Below are 14,086 nucleotides of genomic sequence, written 5' to 3' on the forward strand. Positions count from 1 at the left end.
TTATTTAGTATTGTTTGCAATGCCACGGGGTCAGATCCTAGAAGAGCTATGTCGTCTGCGTACTCGATGTCTGTGAGCGGAGGCCCAGGGAGCACTTCGACCCCACAGGCATTAGAGGCTGGTAGTGAGTCTTCCATGATCGTATCAATGACGAAGTTGAAGAGGGAAGGTGAAAGATGACAACCCTGTTGGACGCCACTGGATGTGGTGAACTCAGGAGAAAGCTTCCCGTAGATCTTTACACGGCCGCGGGAGTTGGCGTACAGCGCCCTAATGAGACTCGCCTTACACCCTGTTGAATCTCTCGTCTATGACCATCTTCTCACGAGTAGTGTGTTACGTCTATACAACTGCACGGAGTGTTTTCGGAAAGAAATCTACTGGAGGATGACTGTTTGTGATGTCTTGTGCGACAGCAGCGTCCTATAAAAAGCGAGAGAGGGAGATTTTTACAACCCTGCCAGTTCACGTACAGTCTCGGTGACACATCGACGGAGCAGACGGCTGCCATTCCTAAGGAATCGCGGAACACAGTGAAATACCTCATATGCTTCAAGAGACGAAAGTCAACTAATGGCCAGTCCACAACCCGTAACCAACCGTTGTCGACATTTGCTGGTCAATCATCCACTGTCTGGAGGCGCAATCAAGCAACGCCCGTATCCAGCGAGGCACAGTTGAGTAAGGTGAAATAGCCGGTTTAGCGCGAAAATGGAACTGGCCCACCCACTTAACCTTCACTGACGGCACAGTTGAGTAAGGTGAAATAGCCGGTTTAGCGCGAAAATGGAACTGGCCCACCCACTTAACCCTTCACTGACGATGTCACCTCGATTGGTGATGAAACATTTGCAATCCAACTACCAAGCTCGATGAACAGACCAACAACCAAGCAGCGCACCCGAGTTACCTACATTCCACAACATTGCCGGAAAATCTATCTTGGCATATATCTCCAACTGTGAACGTCTTCATATTTTTCAAAAGGTTGTTGCCATGTGAGGAACCCATAGATGCGCTTTGTCTGGATGACTAGTGAAAGTAAAATACATATTGAATCTTATCAATTATTTCTCCTCTCGATCAGTTTTGTGTTCCGACGGGCTTCAAAAAAACATGCGCTTAAGAGGCTGTGGTGTGTCTGAGACAGGATTTCATGGCTTCACTTTAGACAAGCGTCGTTACTGCTCGTCAGTAAATAAATAGACAGAGAAAGCGGTGTGCCTACGAGCAATTGACACACATAAGTCGACCGAACGCTTCATGGGGATCAATATTGTCACTTTCCAATGGTTTGAAATAAGGTTGACGGGTGCTCTCTGCTCTCTGTTCAAATTCTTCCATAAATATATTTGCCAAAACCGGGGATATTGGAGATCCCATTGCTAGACCTTGTTCTTGAGTATAAACCACTGAGTCAAAGACGAAGTGGTTGAGATTCAGACATGTTTTTATGCCTTCCACTATTTCATCTACCGTAAGCTGTCCTTTCGGAAAGGGTAGCGTTCGCTAACAGCAGTCGCTTGGCTATTTCTAAAGAAGCCCCTTTTGGCACATTTGTATATAACGAATTCACATCGAAACTTACAAGGATGTCAGCTGGTTCAACAGTGACACCCGCTACTTTGTTGGCGAAGTCATATGAATTTTTAGTGTAAGTACTAGATTTCCCGGTGAGGGGCTTTAAAATAACGGCCAAGAGTCTGGCCAGTTCATGCGGTGGGGAACCTATTCCGTCTACTATCGGTTTCACCGGAACCTCTGGTTTATGGATTTTTGGGAGGCCATAAAGTCGTGGTTGGATTGCACTTTTCGGATACAATCGATACCAGTTACGTTGCCCTAAGTGGTTTATCACGGACCGCAAATATCTCCCAACTTCGGCTTTACTCCTATTCATTATAGACGTACTATTCGCATTGTTGATCTCCCAGTAAGGACCCCCAGCTAGGTGATGTTTAACCTTCTGTAAATAATCACTCTTGTTCATAACAACAGTGACCTTACCCTTATCTGCCTTTGTAATCACTACATTGCCACCCGTTTTAGGGTGTTTAAAGGTCTTCGCTCTGCCAGTGTAATATTTGGCGCTCCTGGCTGCTGGGACTTAAGGACTGTGATTAGCTGTACCCGTAGCCTCTCTGCCTCCATTACGGAAGTTTTTGAAACACAGATTCAACATTAGGGATTATTTCTTCCGCCTTATCACCCTTTTGCTCACTGCAAAATTCAGGCCTTTCTCTAGCAGAGTGCGCTCTTCCTCACTTAATGGTCTATTTGATAAATTTACCACGCTACAATAGCTAGTAGGTGGTTCAGGCTTAGTCATGGGCCCCCTTGAAATCTGAGTCTTAGAAAGCAACTTCTCGAACTTACGTATTTGGCTCTCTTTGCAATGTTGTCCTTGGATAGCTTTCACTTCTGTCGCTTTGGTTTGAAGCAACTGGAAGTCTGCGGGAGACAGCACGGTCTAGAGGTCGCAGTTTTGAACTACTCATCAGCCCATCCAAAGTCGGTGTTCGCCAGTATTGCCTCATCAATGTTTAGGTGTGTAAGGGCCCTGTGCACAGAAGCTGATCGGACAGCGGCCCAAACTGAGGTAAAGAACAAACTTCGGAGTAGTGGATATCCAGCCAGTTTGATTAGGCGTCAATTGCGAAGGATGTTGGTACCGGTAGCAAAGCCCACCAGGAAATGGATCGGGACAGCTGTTATTCATATAAACGAGGGACATCGGAGGTAATTCGAAGAATCCTAAGCACGGCCAACATTAGAGTAGCTTTCCAGAGGGGGAACACTTTGCGGTCGGCACTGGCGCAATTGAAGGATCGCCTCCCGGCAAACAGAACCAGGGACTATGTCTACAAAATCAAGTGTAATGACTGCACCAAGGTCTATGTAGGACAGACGGCCAGGGAACTACACATCAGAGTCGGAGAGCATAGTAGAAAAATAAACAGGCCGCCGAGAAACGCAGATGAAAGACTCGGCGATTGCGGAACACGCACTCGACACGGGACACAAAGGAGATTTAGAAAATGTTGAGATTTTGAGGCGAGGACTACAGTCCACGTCACACAGACTGTTAGCCGAGGCGGTAGAAATCGCCAAGGATCCCAGCGTTAACAGAATGGAAGGCGCGGAACTGGCTAGCGTGTGGAGAACGGTCTTGGGTCGCTCGAGCTGACACGCGTTGGTGTGCGGTTATCATCTGAAATCCACTTGACCTCAACCCAACTCAAACTAACTTGTCGGAGCACTCACAACCCCACAAAGACCAGTGAAAATCTTACAGCGGCACCCGAGGTGAATCATCACGTGAAGCACCCTGAATTGGAAGATTAAGGAACGAAAAGCGATCAGAACTAATTTGGAACCCCTCCAACCCATCAATTCAAGATTTTGGCACCCACACTAGCCGACAAGAGCCGTTAATTGACACTCAACACTGATCTAGTTCAAAGAGGACTTACTGATTGGTTCCCCGTCTGTCTTATGACCTGGCCAGTTTGGTGACCTGTTCACTTGGCCTGATGAAGCTTATGTGTCAAAAGCGAAACGTTGCCCAAATAAAAAACGCCGATTGTTTACCAAGCTCTTCTGAAAAGATTGCGCGTACGTTTTTCAGCCGGATAACTAAGGTCTATTTGGTCATTCAAGAACAAGCCCCGATAAATGTTGCCGGACATTGTCGGCCACACATAAACTCGAGTTATGGTGAATCAAGGCGTCGAATTCGTGCTACGAGCGATACAGCTTGCCAGACAAACTTTCTGTACAGCTCATCCTGACATACTAACGAATGCATTAAGGTGAGCGGGATTTGAGTCACATCAGGGCATGGCAACAACGACCAGAGACCATCAACAAAGAGCAACACGTGGAAAACTGCACCTAACGAAACCAAGCGGACCAGGAGAACCGTCTGTTGATTTCAGTACTGGGTGAAAACACGTTTTGCATGTTTCGAGCTCGAGATCGCTCATTCATTAAGGATCGAATGGAAGGTCTGTGGTTCGAACCCAACGTCGGCATCTTCAGTACACCTGTCTACGCTTGGACAAACTCACAGTAATCTTAGCCCTCGTGCTTCCTTTGTGCGATGTGGCAGTTAGGCACCGAAAAAAGCGCTGCAGCTGGTAAATTATTTTTTACCATTTTTTGAAGAAACACAGTTCTATTGACAGAGGGGACGATAAAACATCCTTTTCACTTGAATACAGCATAGTATCTGAGAGGCTCACTGAACACATCACCGAACCGAACTGCAAATTCGGTCTTGATAAACCAGTTGAAAATCTGACGTTTTTGTGCGGAAGTAATGCTGTCTCTTACGTTCTTAGTGAACGGTTGATTCGTCGAGAGTTCGCCATATGTATGAGGATATACGAATAATAAGTGTTCATGGAGAAGGTTTGATCGTCCCAATTTCGCCGTGCTTTACGACTGGATTGAATTTGAAGTGGATTGTACGGCAAATGCATTCGGGGAACTACGTTATAGAATCCATAGAAATTACGAAACAAGTAAGATGATTCCACTAGAGCGTCTATTTGATAACATACAGCAGCAAACAAGCTCAGTACATCACGGCAGTACGTGCCTGACAGACCCCGAATAGATTTGTCCACTTCTACGGCTTGATGTAACAAAATGTGTCAACATAAGTCGGGCACTTGTGTCCTGCGTAAAGGTATCCCATTGGCGTTAGTTATATAATGAATTGTTACTCGGTATGCAGAAAATCCATTGTGTTTGAGGTACTGCATGTCCGCGTTGCGCGACGACGTACGTCGATTCCAATAGCTGACTGACTAGTGAGCATTAACACCTGAACAATAAGTGGATCAGAGATTACAGTACAGCAATATCATAACCAATGAATAAAAAAGCGTTCAGCTGTGACACTTTTTCGGTGCGTTGCTGCTATTCCACCAGAAGGAATCACTAGAGCTGGTTGACACTGCCAGGTTACCCAAGCCTAGACAGGGGAAGTCACCAGTAACAGGTCGGGTTCGAAACATGGACATTCCGGTTAGCCAAATCGCGCTCTAAGCACTGAGCCAAATGTCTATTCGAGATTGAAACACCATCAGTTTCTACGGTACATGGGATAGCCAGCTAATTCAGTCGAGCCAACAGTCCAGTTACGAAAGTCTTTGTTCATTGGGTCGTGGTTTTGACAGGTTTTAGTGGGGTTTGATTAACGGGAGCAGATGGGATGACAGAAAACTGACTACGCTTTCAGCCTAGCGGGTTTAACTCAGGGATAGCACGACCAGCTGGTTTCTACAGAAAGAAAGCAGGTGTCATAGTACGATGAAAAGCAATAAAAACCAGGTATTCGTTTCCGGATTCGTTTGTCGGGTCTACACTATACCGAATGGCACGATTCGAGCAGTTAGTTACACGCCACTTTCAGTTATGTGTGCTAGACAGCAAGAGAGCACCTTAGTCAGCTTAAAGTTTGCAGTAATAGATTGGGGAATGGGGGTAAAAATGTGACAATTCTGCAGCTAACCATATGGGCGACCGATATTCCATTGGAACACAATATGGTTCAGGAAAGTAATTGCTTGCAGAGCAGTGTGAACACTGGATGGGCCAGTGACCCGCATCAATTCCAGAATAACTGGGGTGACTGGAGTGGTCTAACTCACAACAAGATCTCAAGGCGATTGCAGAGCAGTACACTCGATATGTATGACTTACCTACTACCACGCTATATGAGCGGGTTCATAAACTTTCGGATGCGAAACCGTTAGGCGCAACAACAAAAAGTAGCCAACTTGTTGGCTACTCAATTGAACACAACCTGTATTACGTTCAGCGGGCCAGTCTACAGACGAGAACAACCTAAGCATCCAGAAATCGTCACTCGAGGAGCCATTCAATACGTGATGTGGTTTTCCTGATTGAAGAAAGGGCGGCGCTATATCCTGTCTAAGTGCGAGTTAATCACACTGCTGATGAGCCACTCGTGGCCGAACGGTCAAGTGTTCAAGCTACTAGCCGGGAGGTCGCGGGTTCCCGACTCTTCGGAGTTTCGTGAGATGCGCACTGCTGATGATTCCCAATAAGGATGAAACAGCTGTACAGTGCTTCTCGGCTTTTCAGCATAGATTGGCTTCACTTACAGGACGAAATCCCACAAAAATCCCAAATCTCCTCACACTACCAACAGTAGCCAACTTGTTGGCTACTCAATTGAACACAACCTGTATTACGTTCAGCGGGCCAGTCTACAGACGAGAACAACAACACTAAGCATCCACAAGCTCTGGGTAACCAATGCTGTGCAGGTATGCAGGTCCACAATTAACAGTTTCCGTTTGCGCTTGGTTGTTGAAGGGATTAGCACAGGCCAAACTACCGAATTTTTGATATCCAAATGGCCATAGATCAGTGGAATCGTGGCAAAACGTTCCCCGGATTTAAAGAACATCTATTCGGAAGAGCTTTGGAGGTTAGCACTATTCAGTCCTATCCATTGGCAATCAGCAACTAGCTCAAGGACCACTTGAGTAACATGAAAGGTGGCAATACTTTCTAGTTAGACCGGCTTATCGACCACGGTGTCATAGAGAACGGTGTATATCTAGCACAGTTGCCAGTGCAATCAGAAGAAATGAATTTACGCCCATTGTTGACAACCGAGTGAAGAAGAGAAGTGCTTCAGGTAAATCTCTGTGTCATATTGAACAAATATAAACGCTTGATGTTTGTGGGAAATGTTTGTAGTCAGAAAAAATGGCGGAGTGCTTTCACAGTTTCCGCTTTCCCCCTCTGAAAGAGAGTAAAGTGGGTGCGTAAAAAAGTGTCTGACAGAGAGAGACAAGAATATCGTTCAGGCGTAGTCAGTACACTGTGGTGTACACATATAGTACACTATATATGTACTATACTGTACTACAGAGTGGTACAATATTGTGTACTCCAGTTCAGTAGCCAAAGACGGATGTCTATATTCGATTTTAGGTTAAGATAGCGCCTACATTACACAGTAACGAAAATCATATACATAACAGATGACACGTTTGAATATATACGTCCCCTTCTGGAGAGACCAATTAGGTTTGAAGCCTTGAAAATGTTCCCAGTAGTTAAGCCACCATCCTCAGAAAAGACCAGCACCGGTCGGTCCATTCAGGCGGTGTCTTTCGATGGGAACAGTTGTATGTACACAGACACTGCACCGTTGAAATCTGCCATAATTGTGGTGGGATGCACTTGCGTACCCTGTTAGATTTCTCTCAACAGGCGACCACATTACTACAGATATTATAAGCACGACTTCAAGCAGTCATGTTGCAAAGAGCAAGAAGCACAAGCATTAACAGGAAAGCTGACCAAGGTCATCCAGCCTTTCGGCATGTGCTTCGCACCCAAAAAGTGCAGTGACGTTGCGGGACTTAGTATTTGAGCATGTTTTTAAGAATTCACGGGGCGACACTGTAAGCTTTGGAACAGTATACGCGTCCCGGCATTAGCCCAAAGAGTAATGTGACAGACGGAGCCAACGGACGAATCTCAAAGATCAGAGCAGTTTGTAGCGCCAATAACCCATGTCGCTGTTTCTCAGAGGATGCGTGTACCAGACCAGAAGGTGCGTTGTATTGTTGTAAGACTGCGAGACTTGGCCACTTCGGAGGCAACGTGTGAAACATCTCCAGGTGTTTACCACCGATGCTTCAGAACTGTAGCCAGAGTCAACTAGAACCCGCGAATTCGGGAGGCGATCAGAAGACATTCTTAAGCAGAAAGCTGTTCACTCAAAGAATGCATCCGGCACTGCAAGCTAGAGTGGCTGTACCATGTGTTACGCATGTCGAGTTGCAATCGAGCGAGGAAAGCGTTGTTTTCCATGCTTCATTCGTACCGGCGGAAATCTGGCTTGAAATGACAAAAGAGAATGGAAGAAGTTACGAGAAGTTTGGGTGTTGCTCACCTTCCAGGATGGAGTCCACATGACCTTCCGTGTTCCTGACTGAAGACACTTAACGTTACGGTTCAGTGACGTTCGTGATATAAGTTTCTATCCCGATTAACTGACTGGATGTTAGAGGTGTAGGATGCATCCAACCTAAAATGTAGGTCCCCCTCCCAGTGCCAGTTTTCTTCTTCCAATCGTAAGGTCATATTCAAACAAATTGAATAAATTAAATTAAATAAATAAATAAATAATAAATAAAGGCAGTGAGAGTCAGTGTTTTATGGTGTTACTGTCCATGATGATGATGATGACGCACAGAGCGGTATTGCGCTGTCGACAATGTATGTATGTATGCACAACTGATGGAAAACTCTCAGTAATTTCAGCTGGGGTTCCATCTTGAATTTGAGCTCACTCTATAATAGGAAACCGAGAAGCACGGTACCACCGTGGTATCCATATTCGGAATCAACTACGGTGCGCCTGTAAATGACCGAGGCCGAGACCGAGACCTCCTCGTTACCAGTTGATCACTACTCAGTCCGACTGCCAGTCCCATGTGTAACCAACTTATGCTTAGACAGAGCGCAGCACGGCCATGTATCAATCACACGATTTGCTTCACAAAACCGGCGTTGACTGGCTTATCTAGTGACGACAGGCAGAACTGTGACGGTAATAGAACTGACGGTTTTCCGGTCTATGATGCGGTGGTAGCGAAGACGGAGCAAAAAGATGACTTGGCTCTGCTAAACGCATGGACTGTGACACAGCTGCTACCTGATACGACTGGGTATGACGGTCATGAATGAATTTTGTGCCCCACCCCCCACCCCGATTCCGTAAGTGAGTAGCATGCTATACAACCACATATTGTGTGGATCCTGTTGTCCAGTGCATTGGGAAACAATATCAATGTGGGTACCGTTCTGAGTTTCCATGATTACTGTCTTTGGTTTCCCCCAATTATACTTCATCCCGATTTTACTATGATTCCGAAGGAGTTATTATGTTTGTTAGCACAAAGGAGACGTTCAAGCAGTGTCGTAAAACCTACGTGTCAATTCAGACATGCAAAATTCACAATTTCCACAGAACAGTGACGTGATACCTGATGATCGCATATGCGTACAAATTTATAAATATTCAAATTTCTTAGGCAAAAAGGTCTAGTATGATGGTGCCGACACTGATACTAACCAATCATTATGTGGTAAATCCTCGTCCTGGTGTTTAGCATTCACGCTCATTTCTTCAATGTCTTTGAGATACACCTATACCAATCCCACTAGTTTATTCAATCCGAAGCTACAAATTCCGGACAATAGCCCAAGAAGACTACCCCTCACCCTGCGCAGTGAATTATTCTCGTTGTTCCTGCGTTAAGTAAAATAGTGGTCTTGAGAAAACAACGAACTGCTACTACCGATCCGATGAGCAGCCCGGTGAGGAACACAATAACGCGAGCAGGCTAAAAGGTTTAGGTAAGTACCAGTGCACATCAACCGAAGCAACCTGACGGACGACATAAAAGGCATACTAGTTTGCTAGTCAAACGAATCACTTACTTGTGGAAAGGACTAGATCGCATGCGTGCAGCAAAATCAATCTGAAGAAAAAGGATTTAAAAGCCGACTGAGGACAAGAGGGTTTATACAACACAGTGGGGGTTGAGCTACATAGTAATGATCATAAAATCAAGAGGAAATTATAGCAGAAGTCTGTTAATGCACACTGCAAAAGGCATCAGTGATGATGGTGAACATACAATAAAATCAATTTTTTCCAACACATAAGACAGAACAGTGGTGCAACAGTAGCACTCCGAGTAGGCTTAGTAACCGTCATTATGTTCCCCACAGATGGCAACTACTTCGAAGACCACCGCAAAACATAAATGGCAAACACAAAACTACCGGAAATTTCAAATTTGCTGATTTATTCACAGTGGTGCCTCGGAGGAAGGGATAAAATACCTGCTCAACCGAGCATTGATGATGTTCCGTCGAACGATAACAAAAGATTCTTAAAACAACTGTCACACTGGCTGGACATAGTACCGATAAAAGAGAGGCGACTCTATTCCGAACTCAGATTTTTCTTCCATGTGCAGTGTTACACGACATAAAAATCAGTCAGTGTGTCAACTCAGAAAGGAACAAGAACTCTGGCTCATTGAAGAAAATTATGGTCAAATTAAGGATGTTTCCGACATCAGCCTTCAGTAGGAAGTTAGTTTTATCCAACCTAATCAGATATCTCCAACAGAGGGGACAAGGTAGCGAGGGGAAGCCTCAATAGCTCTGAATGGTACTTGATTCCAACAAATCTACTTTCAAAGTTCACTAAGAAAACGAAGGGTGATGGGTGAGCAAACTGTGGATTACTCTGCCATCGAAGTTGCGTCGACTGATAACAATCCAAAGATAAGTAGCAAGAACTACAACTCAGGCAATTTAGTGAGCTCCTGCGTAAACAAGGAAATACAGCGTCACTAATGATGACATTTTGACGATGTGAACGGATATTATAACTCGGCGCGAGTGCAGGAGCGAGGCCGAGCATAAGAACAGCATGACATTTAAGTGGTAATAGGTCAAGTACAAGTGACTTACAGCTTGAGCCCAACCAGCCCAATTTCCCCAGAGTGCGCTTAGGGCGAACGAGATATCCAAGTACGCTCGAGGAGTTAAACTTCGCGTTTTATCAGCCGCACCAGTCAGCTTGCGTTCTTGGGCTGCTCGTAAGATATGAATATCCACAGGAACTACGTCCACTTTGTCCAAAGAACACAAACAAATGCAATCAGCAACCTAGTAGAAAGAACACATAAAAGGGAATTCCAAAGCAAAATCAAGAATCGAAAATCACATCACGAAGTAAAATGAATTAGGAAAAGATAGACAAACAATGATAATCGGTTTGATGTGCTTCATTATCATCAGGATTGGCAGCATAACAAGTGTTCAAAACTGATGCTTCGCCGGTGTACAATCAAGATGTACTTAGAAATACTGTTGTAAAGAAAGGAACACAAACGGATGGGGAAGAGACTTAGTGCTAGCCCATCACAATCCTTCCGAGGTGCCCACATTACCGGACACTCATTCAAGCAATCTGGATACAAATTGACAACAAGAACGCCATTGACATCGACTAGCAGCCACATCTTGCAGCGTCGCTAACCCGGCACAGTGATCATCACACGGTCCCCATCCGCGAAGGCAAGTAATACCGACAAGATCCGGACGTTTCGTGATCTCTTTCATACCCTCTGCTAGGTCAAGGGTTGACCACCTCTCTGCTTCCGCTACTCTGAATGGGACACGGAAACGGGCCGGCAAACGAAGGTTCGGCATACGCATTACATAGCTTAACCAACGCAGCCTCTGGTGCAGGACACAACCTTCGATACAAGTCACCATTGCACAAGCAAGCGCATGCTTTCTAATAGCCTCACTACGGATAAACTTATGTCAACCAACACGAGTTATGGTTCCGAGACAACCGCTGTTGAAGACCTGAAGGGGTCTCAGTTCCGTTGGTCGAACAGGACAGGTTTCACAACCGGACAACAAAACAGCCGGTACTGTAGCCTTATACACAGGTCACGTGAGACTCAGAGATATACCGCTTTGAAGCCATAGGTGTCTCAAATTGTCATAAGTGACCCGAGCATTGCAGATCCGTGCATTGACTTCATCTGTCACACTACAACCGCAGATAATACAACGTCCGAGATAGGTAAAAAGCTCCACAACCTCGGGCACCTCTCCCCTACCCAGCAACACGATCTGACACTGGGCAATTCGTATAAAATACAGTGCCCAATAATGCCCTGAATTGAGACTCAGGGACGGGACATACCTGCGGTTAGGAACCTTATCAGTGCAGTCATGGATACATCCAAACTGTTACCTTTAATGCATGCATGATCCACTGTATTGGCGCAGCAATTATGTCAGCTACTGCCTCTAACCTGTAGCTTTCTGCGTCTGCCTCCTCAGATCATCGATGAACGGATGTGGCAGTAACAAACACTATGCTTTTAAAGGTGATGATGACCCAATAATGCGAAAATAGCCCGACACTGATCTAGAAGTTACTGTCCCAAAATGCCTGGAAAATCTGTCCAAAAGCGCCGGGTAGACTACACAGTTGTAAACTACATCTAAAGATTCCGTAGAAGCTCGCTTGGATTTCTAATTAAAACCAAGCCAGTCTTCGGATCACTTTATTCCGCGAATTACAAAGCCTCATCGAGATGATGGAATTTGCCTACTTCACGAAGACACCGCGGAGTGGTAGCCTTTACCGACTATTCCCAACAAGATGGATCAGGCACAATGCATATCGCGGTGTCCCCCTCACCGGTTACCCGATATTCATGGGGGAGCCGTCATGCAAAGTTGGAGGCTGAGAAGCTTTTGTCACGGAAAATGCCTCTTCTGATGGGAAAAGTATTGCTAGTTCCTAAAATGCACATAAAGGGAAACGCATGGGTGCCCCCAAGAGCGGAACTTTTGCCGATGACCCAGAAATGTTGGATTGGTCGTTAACTACTTATAAAGAATGCTGGATTCAATGAACTCATTGTAAACTGGCCTATGCGGATATGATTATCAAGGTTAAGAGCTTGAAAACGGTTCGATGTAAGCACATTATGAACCACAAGCCAGGAGTTTTGAAATTCCTGCACACAGCTGTTCGAAGCGTTTCTATGACTGTTGTATTGTTTATCTACCGCATCACGGTCACTAAGATAGAACAAATAACTTATTACGTTATCATGCTATTATAGTGGTCAGCATAACTGGCATAACTGAGGAGACGGAAATGAATATTCATCGTGTAGTCACCATGACAGACTTCATGGTCTATTACGATATCACGTCACGTTACTGTCCCAACGATCAGTACATACATGGCGTATCAAAAGAAACTAAGCGTCGTGGTTAGCGAAAGAGGATAACTGGCTGAGTATGACATCAAGCTTCAATAGCGTATAGAGCTAGGACGACACAAAAGACATTTGCCGTATCACGTCATGTCCTCGTTGTTGACGACGGTAGCAATTGGTGAAATATTGGAGTCTCATTGGTTGTCGTGCTGAAAAGTCGATAGAGAACGACCCGATCAAAGGTCACAGCATCCCTCTTACACAACTATCTTAGCACTAGCTCATCCACACAGACGGACAGCAGGTTCAAACGACGTTCAAGAGGGACCATCAAATGAACCCTAGGCTGGACCCAAACACATGTAGGTTTCCCCACTAACCCAACACTTGTTCAACCACTCTAACACACAAAAATCCCTCGTCCGACACCCAGCAGAGATTTAGCTTGACTGAGCTGATTGGTTCTCCTTCCGTCTTAAATCTCGACCAACCTCGGAACCTAGTCACTGGGCCTGACGAAGCTTTTGTGTCAAAAGCGAAACATTGCTCAGTAATAAATCTACCGATTACCACCGAAATTTCCCGAAAAAACGACCCATGCTATTCTTTAGTGGTGGAGACACGCTTGAAAAAATACTACTGTAAAAGCCAGACCAAGAAGGATGCCGTTTTAAAAGCACTTTTAGTTCTATGATTTTTAACAGATGTCTTTGTGGGACTTGAAACGGCTACTTCCGTCGTTTTTAGATGTCTCGAATCAGGAGAAACCGCAGTAATTCGGATATTGCTCTTCCTTCTAATTGCAAGCTGACCCTATGCCGAAAGTGCTTTAAAGCTGAACCACTTCGGCTTTAATTTCATCTCGACGCTCTCGGTCTAGGTTAAACCAAAAAGTGACCGTTGATTCGTTCGTTCAGTTGGTCAACGAACCGACCACCGATCATCAGTACAACCTACATTCCAATATCCAGACCGGAGTGGTTTTTAATCGCAACATACGTTGCCACTTTTCGCAGCACCGGATAGATGTCATTGCCCCATCAAATTCACTGACATGAGATGATGGTATGGGGCTGCATTGACCAATGTCGGCGAGCTGAATCACCTCCTCGTGGTGCCGACCGGGTAGCCTGGACGTCAGTCTGGGTGAGCTAAGAGTTCAGCAACTCCAGACAGGGCCAACCACCGCGTTTGGTTTCAACGTGCTGCTTACTTCCGGCAATATATACTACGAATCATCTGGCGCCTCCGC

The 14,086-nt window shown here is 45.4% G+C and overlaps 2 protein-coding genes across 2 annotated transcripts in view; one reads left to right on the top strand and one right to left on the bottom strand.

Moving 5' to 3' along the window:
* T265_08884 (hypothetical protein) overlaps window positions 1–14,086 on the top strand; it is a gene marked incomplete at both ends in the record, with an annotated part of 36,281 nt that overhangs the window by 13,435 nt on the left and 8,760 nt on the right. The window lies entirely within an intron of this gene.
* Window positions 4,825–14,086, bottom strand: part of T265_14692 (hypothetical protein) — a gene marked incomplete at both ends in the record, with an annotated part of 22,783 nt that continues 13,521 nt past the window's right edge. Inside the window, 3 exons of the mRNA XM_009174811.1 lie at window positions 4,825–4,831; window positions 9,503–9,543; window positions 10,550–10,747. Of these exons, the coding sequence (XP_009173075.1) occupies window positions 4,825–4,831; window positions 9,503–9,543; window positions 10,550–10,747 (246 nt within the window). The remainder of the gene's footprint in view (window positions 4,832–9,502; window positions 9,544–10,549; window positions 10,748–14,086) is intronic.

This window comes from Opisthorchis viverrini (genome assembly GCF_000715545.1).
Source record: "Opisthorchis viverrini unplaced genomic scaffold opera_v5_243, whole genome shotgun sequence".
Lineage (NCBI taxonomy): Eukaryota > Metazoa > Platyhelminthes > Trematoda > Opisthorchiida > Opisthorchiidae > Opisthorchis > Opisthorchis viverrini.